This window comes from Arvicanthis niloticus, chromosome 6, assembly GCF_011762505.2.
Source record: "Arvicanthis niloticus isolate mArvNil1 chromosome 6, mArvNil1.pat.X, whole genome shotgun sequence".
NCBI classification, from domain to species: domain Eukaryota; kingdom Metazoa; phylum Chordata; class Mammalia; order Rodentia; family Muridae; genus Arvicanthis; species Arvicanthis niloticus.
The window spans coordinates 5,956,473-5,970,562 of record NC_047663.1 but is presented as its reverse complement, the minus strand read 5'-3'; the positions used below and the strand labels follow the sequence as shown (position 1 = coordinate 5,970,562).

General features: G+C 52.5%; 1 protein-coding gene and 1 long non-coding RNA gene across 7 annotated transcripts; one reads left to right on the top strand and one right to left on the bottom strand.

Annotated features, from left to right (window-relative positions):
- Window positions 1-6,385: 6,385 nt before the first annotated feature.
- Window positions 6,386-8,529, bottom strand: LOC143442603 (uncharacterized). Its single transcript, XR_013110900.1, has 2 exons — window positions 8,191-8,529; window positions 6,386-7,159 (listed from the first exon to the last, which is right to left on the bottom strand). It is a non-coding gene; the product is annotated as an uncharacterized LOC143442603 (long non-coding RNA).
- Window positions 8,530-8,569: 40 nt separating this feature from the next.
- On the top strand, window positions 8,570-13,948 carry Sphk1 (sphingosine kinase 1). Of its 6 annotated transcripts, none has more exons than XM_076935431.1 (7): window positions 8,571-8,658; window positions 8,783-9,294; window positions 11,428-11,631; window positions 12,142-12,294; window positions 12,373-12,467; window positions 12,543-12,658; window positions 12,884-13,948. In XM_076935431.1, exons 2-7 carry the CDS (start codon window positions 9,072-9,074, stop codon window positions 13,659-13,661), a joined length of 1,569 nt encoding a protein of 522 aa, XP_076791546.1. In that variant the 5' UTR covers window positions 8,571-8,658; window positions 8,783-9,071; the 3' UTR covers window positions 13,662-13,948. The 6 variants fall into 6 exon arrangements, with proteins under 6 accessions (XP_034363247.1, XP_076791546.1, XP_076791547.1 ...); XM_076935432.1 differs by having other exon boundaries at window positions 8,573-8,658; window positions 9,197-9,294; XM_034507356.2 differs by lacking the exon at window positions 8,783-9,294 and having other exon boundaries at window positions 8,570-8,658.
- The last annotated feature ends 142 nt before the right edge of the window (window positions 13,949-14,090 follow it).

The following is a 14,090-nucleotide window of genomic DNA, read 5'->3' as shown; positions in this document are numbered from 1 at the left end:
TGTCCAGTGCACCCCTTGTAATCATTACTTAAATTGCTAGACTCCTGTCTGCAAAGAATTCAAGGCTTTGACCTTCAGGAACCGAGCCTCCAGGGAAGGGGAAGTTCTATTTTTGGGATGTGGATAATGAGGGAGAGGAGCAGGCAAGCCTCGCTCCTGGCTTTGTGGTGTCTTTTCCAGTTTGGTGAATCAGGACATCTGACTCCCTTTCCTTCTATTGCCCCAGCCCTCAGTAATTTGGCTACAACTGTGGCAGCCCGATAGGTGATAGGTCCGCATTTACACCAAAGAGATGTACACCCTAAGGGTAGCATTCCCAAAATCTCTTGTGCTTGTCGAGGGACACCATCAGGTAGGTGGACAGAGCCCCAGATCATTAGCACGAAGTCACTGTTTGGCTGGAGGCCAGGGCCAACCCACTGTCTGTTTGCTTTGGGGAACACCCAAAGACACACATTTTGAGAACTGTGAAAGTAGAAAACACTTCAAAACCAAAAGTACGGGGAAAACCATGCACACACCCACGCCCTCAGTGTCCAAGCGCTCCATTGTTTTCTGGGACGCAGAGGGAGCCCTGCTTTCCTGCTCCCTGGTTGCAAAGGTGCTGGTCCTGCTTCTTTCATCCCTCCTCTTTTTAGGACCTGCCCAATCAGTTGGTTTGACCTAGCTTCTCTTCCTCAGGAGGTAAAATCATCAGACTAGGATTCCTGAGCAAACCAGGAAACATCCATCCTGCTAGTATCCAGGATGTGGGGCTGGGCAAAGGCTAGGCCACAGCCCACTTCAGGCCCAAATGGAAGATGACGTCAGAAGGAGCCTAAGGAATGTTTCCACTGAGTGACTCTTTCCAATGTCTGTGGCTAACAGTATAACCATACTGTTACAGACAGGTTAGCCTGGTCCAGTGTTGTTACAGAAGAATAGAAACAACTGGGCTTCCAGGTCACATGACAGGAGATGGCAAAGCCACAGAGTTCCATTGGTGTCTGGGGAGGCGGGGTGTGGGGAGAGGATACTGCCCATGGGTGAGTCCTTTCTGCAAAGCAGTATCGGGAAATTGTGCCAGGCTAAGCATGGATAGGCTGGGCTGCTTCCAGTCCCTTCCTCAGGCAAAGAGCTGGGGTTTTGCAAGCCTATCAGTACCACGTTTAGCAACGAAGCTACTTTCTTCCTCTTAGGTAATTTTCAGAAATGGAAACCAATTTTTCTCTGGGTGCTGGATGAGCCAAAGACACACAGACTGTAGGCTCACACCTTAGTCCCAGAAAGCCCGATTCTAGCCCCACTCAATATAAATGTTTATTTCGTGGAAAAGCAAGGCCCTGGTGTGTTTGTCTGGGTAAAACCAGAGAAGGGAGAAGTTGGGAAAGAAGTTTCCAGAGCCAAGTGAGGACAGACTGACATTATTTCCCTCTGTGGTTAGCAAAACAACGGCCTCACCTCAGTCTCTGGCACCAATGAATGAACACATTACATTATGTGCAGAAGGGACCTTGCAGATGTGATTAGGAATCTGGAGGTGGACAGGGCATGGTGCCACACACCTTTAACCCCAGCACTTGGGAAGTAGAAGCAAGAGTATCTTTGTGAGTGAGTTCAAGGCCAGCCTGCTATACACAGCAAGTTCTAGGACAGCCAGAGATACATAGTGTGACCCTGTCTCAAAAACTAAAACAACAACAGAAGAGGCGGTAGTTGAGTTGGTGGAGTCCCTTATGTAGCATGAAAGAAGCCCTGGCTTCTATCCCCAGTATCCTACAGAGTGTGATGTCACCGGCCTGTGTACTTGAGAAGAATGGATGGATATAGGAGAATCAAGAACTTAGGGACATCCTTGAGACCAGTTTAGGATAGAAGAGTAAGAGAAGGAAGAGGAGGAGGAAGAAGAAGATAAAGAGGAGGAAGAAGAGAAGGGTAAAGGAGAGGAAAAAGAAGAGGAGAAGGAGGGGGAGAAGGAGGAAGATGAAGAGGAAGAAGAGAAGGAAGAAGAGGAAGAGGAGGAGGAAAAGAAATAGGAGGAAGAAGAGTAGGAGGAAGAGGAGAGGGAGGAAGAGAAGGAAAAAGAGAGGAAGGAGGAGGAAGAAGAGTCTAGAGATGGAAATTTACTTAGGGGCACCTGGTTGGGGCCAATGATTCCAGGAACCTTTCAAGAGGAAGAAGGAAGGGGGGAGGGGAGCCATGACTATTGAAATCAAACCTGAAGATGCATTGATTGGTGGCTTTGGACATAAAGGGTCCTCAGACCAAGGAATGCTGGAGATTTCTAAAAACTAAAAGGCCAAGTGGCACAGACCCTAGTCCACTTGGGGCTTTGGCTTCCAGAACTGTGAGGATGAATTTGTGTGAAGTCTGATCAGAAGTGAAGACACATAATGAAACACCCCAAACACACTCAGCTTTGCTTCTCCAGGCACTGGGCACAAACCCATCTGCTCAGGTCGATGGATGAAGATGCCATAAACCAAGGTCAAAGCCATGATCTGAAGGTCAAGTAACCAAAATAGGGAGGGAGCCTGGCTGTCCACAGATACAAGGGAGAGACTGCACCTGGGCAATGCTTGCTTTCCAGAAACGCCCTTTCTCCTGATCTCGCAGGAACTGCTCATACTGGTCCCCTTGTTCAAGATGCCCAACATTGCATTCTTCCACTGAAGGTATAAGATACCACTCCATAATGCTCCTAAGAGCCTATTGATTCTTCCTCTCAACGCTTCAAGCTTGAGAAACATCTCTATACAAGGAGAAGAACACATCCAAGTCTAACCAACACACTGTGGGCAGGGGCTGTAGCTCAGAGGTATTTACAGGGCCAGAATTTAAGCTCCAGTACCACACAGAGACATTTTATCACATAAAATATTATTCGGGTGTTGGGCTCAGTGGGTTCAATGCTTGTTGTGTAAGTGTGAAGTCCTGAATTCAATCCCCAGCATCCATGTTAAAATCAGGCATGAGGGCCTGAAGCTCCAGCCCTGGGGTGGGGGTGAGGAAGGAAAGGCAGCTCCCAGAGGCATGCTGGTCCACCATCTAGCTAAAATAGCAAGCTCTAGGTTCAAAGAGAGATGTCTCCAAAAATAAGTAAGGCAGGAGACAGTGGCAGTGTGTATCTTTAACTCTAGTTAAAGGCAGAGGCAGGTAAATCTCTATGAGTTCAAGGCCAGCCAGAGCTACACAGTAAGATTCTGCCTCAAAACAAAGCAAATGGAGATCGAAGGTACCAGAGCTGACTCTGGCCTTCACATCTGATGGACAGGTGAGCACTCCTAACCGCAAAAACCCTGTTCATGTGCATAAATCTATAAGCGAATGCCACACAGCAGAGATGCCACCAGGTAGAAAGAAGAGGCTACCATGATCACAAAGAGATCAAGGAACACTGAAGACTATAGGCCAATCAGCAGAAGTCAGGAGAGTCCTCAGGGCTCCCCTCTCCCAAACCTCAGAAAACACCAGGAAACTAATGCATGATGTCAGGTAAGTGACTGGAATCAGCAAAGCAGCATCCCCTGTGTGTGTTCATATTCGGAGTGTCCTGGAATCCTAATGATCCTGAGTTGTAGTCAGGGTCAACAAGGCCTGATGGTAAGGGTGTAGTGCAAGGCCTGAAGGTACAGATACAGTAGTGAAAGCATTGCACAGATACAGTAGTGAAAGCATTGCACGTGGGAGACGGAGTCTAAAGGCCCAGTGGGACTTGGGCCCCAGCCTTGATAAAGTGGGCCCAGGAGAACAAGGAAAGTACCTAAGAGGTTGTCTTAGTGTTCTACGGCTGGGAAGAGATGCCTTGATCACAGCAGCTCTTACAAAGAGAAGCGTTTCATTGGGGCTGGCTTACCATTTCAGGGGTTTGGTTCATTTATCATCATGGCGGGAAGCATGGTAGCATGCAGGCAGACGGGGCTGCAGAAAGAGTCAAAAGTTCTACATCTGGATTCTCAGGCAGCAGGGAGGGGGGAGAGAGAGAGAGGGAGAGAGAGAGAGAGGGAGGGAGGGAGGGAGGGAGAGGGAGAGAGGGAGAGGGAAGGAGGGAGAGGGAGGGAGGGAGAAAGAGGGAGAGGACTGGCTTGGGATTTTGAAACCCTAAAGCCCTGGGCTGGAGGGATGACTCAGTGGTTAGGAGCACTGGCGCTCTTCCAGAGGTCCTGAGTTCAATTCCCTGCAACCACATGGTGGCTCATAACCATCTGTAATGGGATCTGCTGTCCTTTTCTGGTGTGTCTGAAGAGAACCACAATGTACTCACATACATAAAATAAATAAATCTTTAAAAAAGAAAGAAGAAAGAAACCCCAAAGCCCACACTCCCAGTCAAACACTTCCTTCAACAAGGCCACACCTCCTAATATCTCTCTAAGTATTCAAATATATGAGCCTATGGGGGGGGGGGGAATCACTCTTATTCAAACCATGACAGAGATAGAGCCAGGGTTGTTGCCACACAGATATAGTAGTGACAGCATTGCACAGAAGAGAAAACCCAGAGCCTATACTCCAACAGGCAGCCAGGGATCCTGTGTAGCCTGTCTGTGACTTCACGTCTCTCTATGTGGCATGTGGCACCTGAGGCCAGTGCCTGGTATCAAGGAGTGGCATCTCTGAGCTCTCAGCATGGCAAGCCACATTCTGGACAGTCTGGGAACATGATGCTCTCTCTCTCTCTCTCTCTCTCTCTCTCTCTCTCTCTCTCTCTCTCTCTCTCTCTCTCTGTTGGGGATTGGCTTTGATGCTTTGATTTAATCTGGAATCTGCGTCTCCAAACGTTAAAGGTCCTTGTCCCCCAATTGGTTTTGATCAATAAAGACGCCAGTGGCCAATGGCTGGGAGACATTGTGAGACCTTTAGATTTGCGTGGGATAGGAACTGGGAAACAGGAGACAGAGAATCGCCATAACTCGGGGGCGAAGGATGGGACATAGGAGCTGCAGCAGAGAAAGCCAACCAGCTATGTGAGATTTGGGTGGGTGGCCACTGTCCACTTCCTCAATTGGGCCTGGGGTAGCAGGGGAAGGTTTAGAAGTACCCAGCCTTTGAGCTAGCCACGGCATTTAAAAAATAAGCTAGTGTGCGTGTGTGTGAGTGTGTGTGTGTGTATGTGTGTGTGTGTGTGTATGTGTGTGTGTATGTATGTATGTATGGGTGTGTGTGTTTGTATGTGTGTGTGTGTTTGTGTGTGTGTGAGTGTGTGTGTGTGTATGTGTGTGTATGTATGTATGTATGGGTGTGTGTGTGTATGTGTGTTTGAGTGTGTATGTGTGTATGTGTGTGAGTGTGTGTGTGTATGTGTATGTGTGTATGGGTGTGTGTGTATGTGTGTATGGGTGTGTGTATGTGTGTATGGGTGTGTGTGTATATGTGTGTATGGGTGTGTGTGTGGGTGTGTGGGTGTGTATGTGTGTGTGTGTGTGGGTGTGTGTGTGAATGTGTGTGTATGTGTTTATGTGGGTGTGTGGGTGTGTGTTTATGTGTATGTGTGTGTGTGTATGTGTGTGTGTGTGGGTGTGTGGGTGTGTGTATGTATGTGTGTGTGTGTGAGTGTGTGTGTGTGTATGTGTGTGTGTGTATGTATGTATGGGTGTGTGTGTATGTGTGTTTGAGTGTGTGTGTATGTGTATGTGTGTGAGTGTGTGTGTATGTGTGTGTGTATGTGTGTGTATGTGTGTGTGTGTGTGTGGGTGTGTGTATGTGTGTATGTATGTGGGTGTGTGGGTGTGTATGTGGGTGTGTGTATATGTGTGTATGGGTGTGTGTGTGTTTGGAGGGGTGTGTGTGTGGTGTATGTGTGTATGGGTGTGTGTGGGTGTATGTGGGTGTATGTGGATATGTGTATGTGTGTGTGTGTATGTGTATGTGTGGAGGGGTGGGCGTGGGTGTGGCTAGAGGCAGGCGACAGGGAACACAAAGCTGTATAGCTAAACTCACCACTACTCTCCCCGCCCCCTCCCTCTCTCTGAGTCAGGGTTTCTCTGTGTAACACTGGCTGTCCTGGAACTTGCTCTGTTGACCGAGCTTTGCCTCTGCCTCCGGAGTACTGGGACTAAAAGCATGCGCCACCTCTGCCCGGCTTGGAACATGAGTCTTAACAATTTGTATACATGAACATTTCCTTTCTCTTGAAACTTCCCAGACTGTGACATACTGTAAAACAAAGAATTTGGTTTCTGCACTTGGGGAGTTGAACTTCCCAGGGAAGCTGGGCATAGTGCTACATGTCTGAGCTCCCAGCACTCAAGAGACAAGAGGACTACATTGAATTCGAGGCTGGACCTGGGGTCGATTCCCAGCACCTCCATATGGAGGCTCACACCATATGTAACTTCTGTTTTAGGAGATCCGGTACCTGCTTCTGACATCCAGAGGCATCAAGAACACACATGGTGCACATGTATACCAGGCAGGCATCTCAAATGTTTTTAAAATGACAAAACAAAACAACTTTCAAGGGCTGGGACCGAGGCTCCATGGGCATTGCGGTGGCCTTGAATGCTGGGACCGAGGCTCCGTGGGCATTGCAGTGGCGTTGAATGCAGGGACCGAGGCTCCGTGGGCATTGCAGTGGCCTTGAATGCATGAAGCCCTCGGTTTGATTCACAGTACTATGCAAACTTGACGCAGTAGTGTAAGCCTGCGATTCCAATTCTAGAAAGGTAGAGGCAGAAAGATCAGGAAATCAAGACCATCCTCATTCATGTAGCAAGTTCAGGGTGAGCCTAGGATACACAAAGTCCTGTTTCAAAAGACTAAATCCTCGCCGGCAGTGGTGGCGCACGCCTTTAATCCCAGCACTTGGGAGGCAGAGGCAGGTGGATTTCTGAGTTTGAGGCCAGCCTGGTCTACAGAGTGAGTTCCAGGACAGCCAGGGCTACACAGAGAAACCCTGTCTCGAAAAAAAACAAAAACAAAAAGGCCAAGTTCTTCTTCTTCTTTTTTAAAAAAGTATTTACTTATTTTATGTATATGAATTCTCTGCTCAGGGTGATGATACAGTCCCATAAGTCTCAGCTACACTGTAGCTGTCTTCAGACACACCAGAAGAGAACATCAAATCCCATTACAGATGGTTGTGAGCCACCATATGGCTGTTGGGAATTGAACTCAGGACCTCTGGGAGAGCAGGGAAGTGCTCTTAACCACTGAGCCATCTCTCCAGCAAGATCAGATCCTTAAAAAAAAAAAAAAAAAAAAAATCACCCAGGGAAGGTAGCTTCAGGCATAGTGGATAAGGCTCCAGGAATTCTTGCCTAATGAAAACAACTGGGACCAGTGACAGCTTTGCTGGTGACAGTACATGCCACCAAGTTCGACACCCTGAGTTCAAACCCTGAGACCTCATGGTGGACATAGAGGAGAGGACAGACCCTAGAAGACAGTCCTCTGACACTGTGGCACACAGGCACACACATACACAGACACATACAGACACACACACAGACATACACAAACATACATACACACAGAGACACACACACAGACACATACAGACACACACACAGACATACACAAACATACATACACACAGAGACACACACACAGACACATACAGACACACACACAGACATACACAAACACACACACATACAGACATACACACAGACACATACAGATACACACACAGACACACACATACACCAAATCCAATGTAAACATCTGACCAGTTGGCAGCCTTAAATTCCTGGGTGCAGAGGCCTGGTCTAGTGATTAACTTCTTGTCTCCTCTCTAGCATGAGGTGAAGGGAAGGGGCTTGTGGTGAGCACTTAGGTGTTTTTCTCTGGGAAAGCTGCCCAGAGGAGCCTATGAAGGAAAACAATTCCTTTCACCTGTGAGACAGGTATGGCCTGGGAACAGAAGCTGAGCTGATTGATAAGTAAGTCAGAATTCCAGACTGGCCCAAGGCCAAGGCCAGATGAGCCTTGCTGGACACAGGCTGGGGTGTGTGTGTGTGTGTGTGTGTGTGTGTGTGTGTGTGTGTGCACTTGTGCACATGGGGAGTGCTTGGAGCTAGCTACTGTTTCTTTCTTCTGGAGATTCTCAGGCTCCTGGGTTCCTGAGGTGACCGTTTTGGTGAGCAGTACACAGGCTAGCTAACAGAGTCCGCTCTGGTGGTACTTGGCCTCACAGACTGGGGGAAGGGCTTGGGGTTTGTTATAAGCTTTGCTGGGAATTGGTTTGACAGCTCCCATAAGGCCCCTCACCTCCCAATTCTTCAAGAGACACAAAAGAAAACCAACATCTTGTTCTCTTCCATCCCCGCTCCAGGGCCAGCGGTGCGGTGCTGGTTGGCGGTTTCTGGAGATCGGATAAAGTTCTTTAGGAAGGGAAAGGGTCTAGAAAGTTTGCCCGGGATGGGGGAGGTGAACAAGAACGAGAGAGGCAGAGACCAGAGAGGTGAGGAGGCCAGAGGATGAAGCCGCAGTGGACACAGAGGAGCCATTGTGCCGACTGGAACCAGGGCCAGACTGGAATCCCCCCCACCCCCCGCCCCCGGGTCTCTTCCGAGCAGAAAGGGAGCCGGGCCCTGAGGCCCAAGTATAAAATGTCCTGCAGGCTGCTTCTGCTCTCTCTCACGGACTGAGTTTCCAGTCAACCTTGCTTCACGCTTGCCTGCAGAGTGTGAGAAGTTCCAGCCCCAGGCCTCAAAGAAAAGCGAGACCCTGATCCAGGTCGGCATTTTGAGCGTGAATTTACACACAGCCTGATCTTTCCTTCCCCGTGCCTCAGTTTCTCCTATTTAGTTGCTAATGACTTGCTTTTCGGGCTTGATAGACACTCTTTTCCAAACTGCAGGCGAGCAGAAGAGGGTGTTTCTTACAGTCTGGGCAGCCAGCCCCCCTCCAAGCTCAAAATCTCGGGGAGAATAGCCTCCTCCCTGAGTCGGATCTGGAGCCTAGGTCTGTGGGAAGGGGAGGGACAGGGTAGACAAGGGAGCGAGCGGCAGAGAGCCTGGCTCCCCCGCGGAGCCCCCTCCTCCCACCGCGGCTCGTGGTCCCCGCAGCGCGTGACCGCGGCACTGCGGCTGCAGAGCTGCTCTCCTTGTCCGCGCTGGATTCCTGGGGTGTGAGGTGGGAAGCCAGGGATGGGGGTAGGTGCAGGACCAGATCTCGGTGGCCACGCGTCGCGGCACTGGGGAGTGGGTGATGATGCCTTTGCCCCCTCTAACTCTTCATTTTTTTTTTTTGGTTGGTTGGTTGTTTCCGGGAGTTTCTCCACCCGTGAGCGTGTCGCTGAGTCACCTTCTCGGAAGGCACTCGGGGCGTTTATGATCCGGTCAGGCTGTCCCGCGGCGGTACAGAGCCAAGGCATGTATTGCACTGACGCGTGCGGAACCGCAGGTCCAGCCTGCGCTGCTGGCCCTCCCGGGGACCCCTAAAATAGTGAGAAACTCGGTCGGGGACTCCAGGGTCCTCTGGGAGAGAAGCCACCTTCAAGGAGTGACCTAGTTCATTGCAGCGCTTTCTTATCTGGGTCTGCTTTCCTCCCGGACTCGTCTCTTCTGGACTTTAAGAAGCGATGCAAAGAGAGAGGTGGGTGGGGTCGCGCGGGGGCCGGCGTGGGAGCGCTAGTTCTCTGTAACTGGAGCTAAACCAACGCAGCTTCCTTGGGAGTTTGGTGTCTGTTTTGGTGCTACCTGGGTAGGTCACCAAGTCGGATTTGGGGGCTTCTTTTTCCCAGTCTCCGCTAATAATCTTCCAGGAATTTGACTCCGGTTAGTCACGGACACCCCCAGGTCATTTGCCATGAAATATATCACTTACACAACCTTGAGTCTTGTTTATCTCCACCGAAGCGCATACACCCCGGCGCGTGTGCATTTTCATCCCGAGTTCGCCCGAAGGGGTGGGGAGCGGTGGGACCACGCCCCCATGCATGCCTCTCCAATCCGGATGAGAGCCCCCATTGCCCGGTCCACACTGCTGGGTTCCTCCAGTTGGTGAGGATCGTGGATCCGGATCATCCGCTGCAGGCAGCATCCCAGGCCTCCATAGCGTTCGCTGGGGGGGAAGGACTCCACCTTTGGAGGTTGCTGGCAAGGCTCCCACCTTCGTCCCCAAACCGGTTCAGCTTTCTCCCGAAAGGCGTGCCAGACTGCTTCGGGTTCCGCGGCTGAGTGATCCAGCGGCTGCATCTGGACACTAAAAGTAAAGGCACCACGGAGGAGCAGGGAGGAAGAGAAGCTCGCGGGTGGCGGGTGACCCGACCTGGCCCAGAGCCAGGACAGCAGGAAGGGTCTGGGTGTGGAATTCTGATCAAGGGTTAGGCGACGCCAAAAAGGCTCAGCCTCCCTACTGTGAGCAGCGGTTTGGAGGTACAGCCCAGGGTCCGCAGCAAGTGCAGAACTACGCGTGCCCGAAGCCCACTCGAATGCTGGGCGCTGGCATCCGGGCTACGCCCCCACTTTCGCGCTCCGCCGATGCGCTGCTTCAGGTCGGGCTCGGAACCCCACGCCCTGCCGACTTCCTGAGCTGTTCCTCCAGCACGGGGGTGCACAATCCTGTCCGGGGATCCAGCCCTTCATCCGTGCGTGGCCGAGCCCTGGGTGGCAGCGACTGTATTCCGAACGGCACAGTGAGATCCCGAGCGGGTGGGGGACCAGGGCGGCGCGCAACTCTGGTTCCACCCCGAGAGCACAAGGAACGCGGGGCGTGGCCAGGCCGGCCCAGAGGCTCAGCGCCCTCCCCGCGCCGCCGCGAAGTTGAGCAAAAAGTTTGAGGCTGGAGGGGAGCGATCCTCTGGAGTCGGTGTCAGCCCAGTGCTTCACTTGTCCCTCTGTCGCGGGGCTGAGACCGAGAGGAGCTGCGTTCCGCCACTGGCCGCTAGAGGGACAGACTGGGTAGGGACCCCTGTTTCCCCGCGCGCGACCTCCCGTAGTTGGCGGTGCCTTCGTGGGTCGGTGAGGGAGACTCAGGGGGCACACTCGCGCCCCGGCAGGGCAGACAGCAGCTATGGGTTCACCCAGCACCGGCAGGCTTTTGCGGGACTTGGGCACTGTTCTCGCGAGCGCGGTGTGCACCCCCCCCCACTCCCCAACCTCTTGGAGACTCGAAGACTCGGCGACTTCGGAGTTCAGGCGGGGGACCAGGCGACTGGGCAGGTTGCGACGGGGTTCTTCGTCCCAGAATATGCGCCTCGCAATTCCAGTTCTGGGAATTTTATGCAATTGGACTCTCCACCAACCCCAAAGGGTGAAGAGCCGACCCGAGAAAGAGCCACGGGTCACTGACTCATGCGTCGGGCCCTAATACGGTGTTCCCTGGAACGGGACGTTCGTGGGGTGGGAAGCTCAGTCAGATAGATCCCCGACCCACGGGGCTCTGGTGATTTAGTCGCATGCAGCACCCTACGAGAGGTCCAGGGCCTCTGGTTGGGCACTCTGTCCCACGTGCATGAAGCCCAGACATCGAACCCCACCACTCTCTCCTCCTGTCCCTCAGATCTGGCCGCCTCGGGGAATGACGAGGGCGCTCTCACAGCCCAGGGAGGTGGAGAGGGCGAGCCCCACGGCCAGTCGCCAGACACCCTCCTGGGCAACACCGATAAGGAGCTGAACGCAGGAGCTGCGGTTACCGCTAGCAGCGCGGGGGCAGCACCGGTGGCCCTTTGTCAGCGGGAGCCCCGGGACCTGGCTATGGAACCAGGTTTGTGGGGTACCTGACTGGGAAAGGGTAAAGGGACCCCTTCCCCCAAGAAATGATGGACAGTAGAAAGAAGTCTAGGGTCACTCGAAAGAACCATTTTGTCCCGCGAGGAGGGCCAAGGAAAGAGGTATTGCGGTGTCCCACTCCCAGACAACCTGTGGAAGGCCGCTTCCTCTAGCAGGGCTGTGTTGGTCACTTACCCAAGAACTGGGATCCTCCACCCATGTTCCCGCAGCTCTCTTCGGCCCTCTAGCGGCTGCTTGTGGACATTGCCATTCTGGTTTTGTTTTAAGGTTTAATTTTATGTGTTTGAGTGTTTTGACAGCATACATGTGTGTATATGCACCACGTGTGTGTTTGGCACTCTTGAAGGCCAGAAGAGGGGCGTGGGGATCCCCTGAAACTGGAATTTGGGACCACTGTGAACCACCTTTCGGATGCTGGAACTGAACCTGGGTCTACTGAGCTCTCTCTCCAGCCCCATCTGGTTTTGTTGTGTTTTGTTTGTAGCACACTGCCCCCGGGGACTGCTGCCACGGCCGTGCAGAGTGCTGGTCCTGCTGAACCCCCGGGGTGGCAAGGGCAAGGCTCTGCAGCTCTTCCAGAGCCGTGTGCAGCCCCTTCTGGAGGAGGCTGAGATATCCTTTAAACTGATGCTCACGGGTAAGTACTGACCCCAGAGGGTGAAGGGAGCATTTCCTGCCAGCAAGCCAGCTCTGAGAACATCAACTCTTCCTCCAGAACGGCAGAACCATGCCAGGGAGCTGGTGTGTGCAGAGGAGCTGGGTTGCTGGGATGCCCTGGTGGTCATGTCCGGTGATGGTCTGATGCATGAGGTAAGGGCTGAGCTAGGGGTTGGCCCAGAGGGCTTGGGATGGTTTTCCCAGGACTGAGACACTCTGCTTTAACAGGTGGTGAATGGGCTAATGGAACGGCCTGACTGGGAGACTGCCATCCAGAAACCCCTGTGTAGCCTCCCTGGAGGCTCTGGCAATGCGCTGGCAGCTTCCTTGAACTACTATGCTGGGTGAGAGCTGAGCGTCAGAGTGGGCGCCGTTTTCTAAGTTCCTGGGGGAAGCTCCTCTTTCTTCTGGAGGCTTGTCCTCAGTTTACTGGCCCTAGGGACAGTCTGCTGTCACTGGTTCTAGTAGCTCCTTAGGGACCACTGTTGCTCTGCTAGCTCCCACTCCCCAAAAGGAGCACAAAGTGGATGCATGGGGGCTCCTGTCCCATCTGAGCTTTAACCTTGCAGGTACGAGCAGGTGACTGATGAAGCTCTCCTAATCAACTGCACGCTGCTGTTATGCCGCCGGCACCTGTCACCCATGAATCTGCTGTCCCTGCGTACCGCCTCTGGCCTGCAGCTCTATTCTGTACTCAGTCTGTCCTGGGGTTTCGTTGCTGACGTGGACCTGGAGAGCGAGAAGTACAGGCGCTTGGGGGAGATCCGTTTTACCGTGGGAACCTTCTTTCGACTAGCAAGCCTGCGCATTTACCAAGGTCAACTGGCCTACCTTCCTGTGGGCAATACTGCCTCTAAGATGCCTGCGTCTACACTGGCGCCCAAGGGCCCTGTCGACACATACCTTGTTCCTCTGGAGGAGCCAGTGCCTTCTCATTGGACTGTGGTACCAGAACAGGACTTCATTCTGGTGTTGGTGCTGCTACACACCCATCTGAGCACCGAGATGTTTGCAGCACCCATGGGCCGCTGTGAGGCTGGTGTCATGCATCTGTTCTATGTGCGAGCGGGAGTGTCAAGGGCCATGCTGCTGCGTCTCTTCCTGGCCATGCAGAAGGGCAAGCATATGGAATTTGACTGTCCCTACTTGGTTCATGTGCCAGTGGTTGCCTTCCGCCTGGAGCCCAAGAACCAGAGGGGAGTGTTTTCTGTGGATGGAGAGTTGATGGCATGTGATGCTGTGCAGGGCCAAGTGCACCCAAACTACCTTTGGATGGTCTGTGGCAGCAGAGATACCCCGTCTGGCTGGGACTCCCAGCGGAGGCCACCTCCAGAAGAACCATTATGACTCTGTGCCTTTGTCTGCTATGCCTACTCTGAGATGGGACCCTCCCCTGCAACCATCTCCTGGTATGGGAGGTTATTTCTAAAGCTCAAATGGAGGTGGTGGGGACCCCTGTAGAGAAAGCTGGAAGGTGGAACTATGTCTTGAAAAGAAAGGCTCTACCCTCTAGTTAGAACGAGACCCCGGGGTAGAGTCCCATTGGCTGGGCCAGTTGCATACAGAAGGCGCTCCTTTTATTGCTCTTGGGGCCCTTCCCTGAGAACCAAATTCAAATAAATAGACTTTTCCAACCTGTTGATCCTATCCTGGGGATTGGGAAGAGAATGGGGTCTTAACACCAGCAAGGGCTATGGAACTGTGGTATCAGGGATTGAATGCAGGGTCCCTGGTAGCTAGCTAAACACATTTAGTTATATCCCGTGGGACAGTCAT

Excerpts from the sequence above, each read along its gene's own strand:
- Sphk1 (XM_076935431.1), top strand. The coding sequence starts at position 9,072 with ATGGGGGTAGGTGCAGGACCAGATCTCGGTGGCCACGCGTCGCGGCAC. Across the intron at positions 9,295-11,427 it reads CGCGGCGGTACAGAGCCAAG|ATCTGGCCGCCTCGGGGAAT; the intron begins GCATGTATTGCA and ends CCTGTCCCTCAG. Across the intron at positions 11,632-12,141 it reads GGACCTGGCTATGGAACCAG|CACACTGCCCCCGGGGACTG; the intron begins GTTTGTGGGGTA and ends TTTTGTTTGTAG.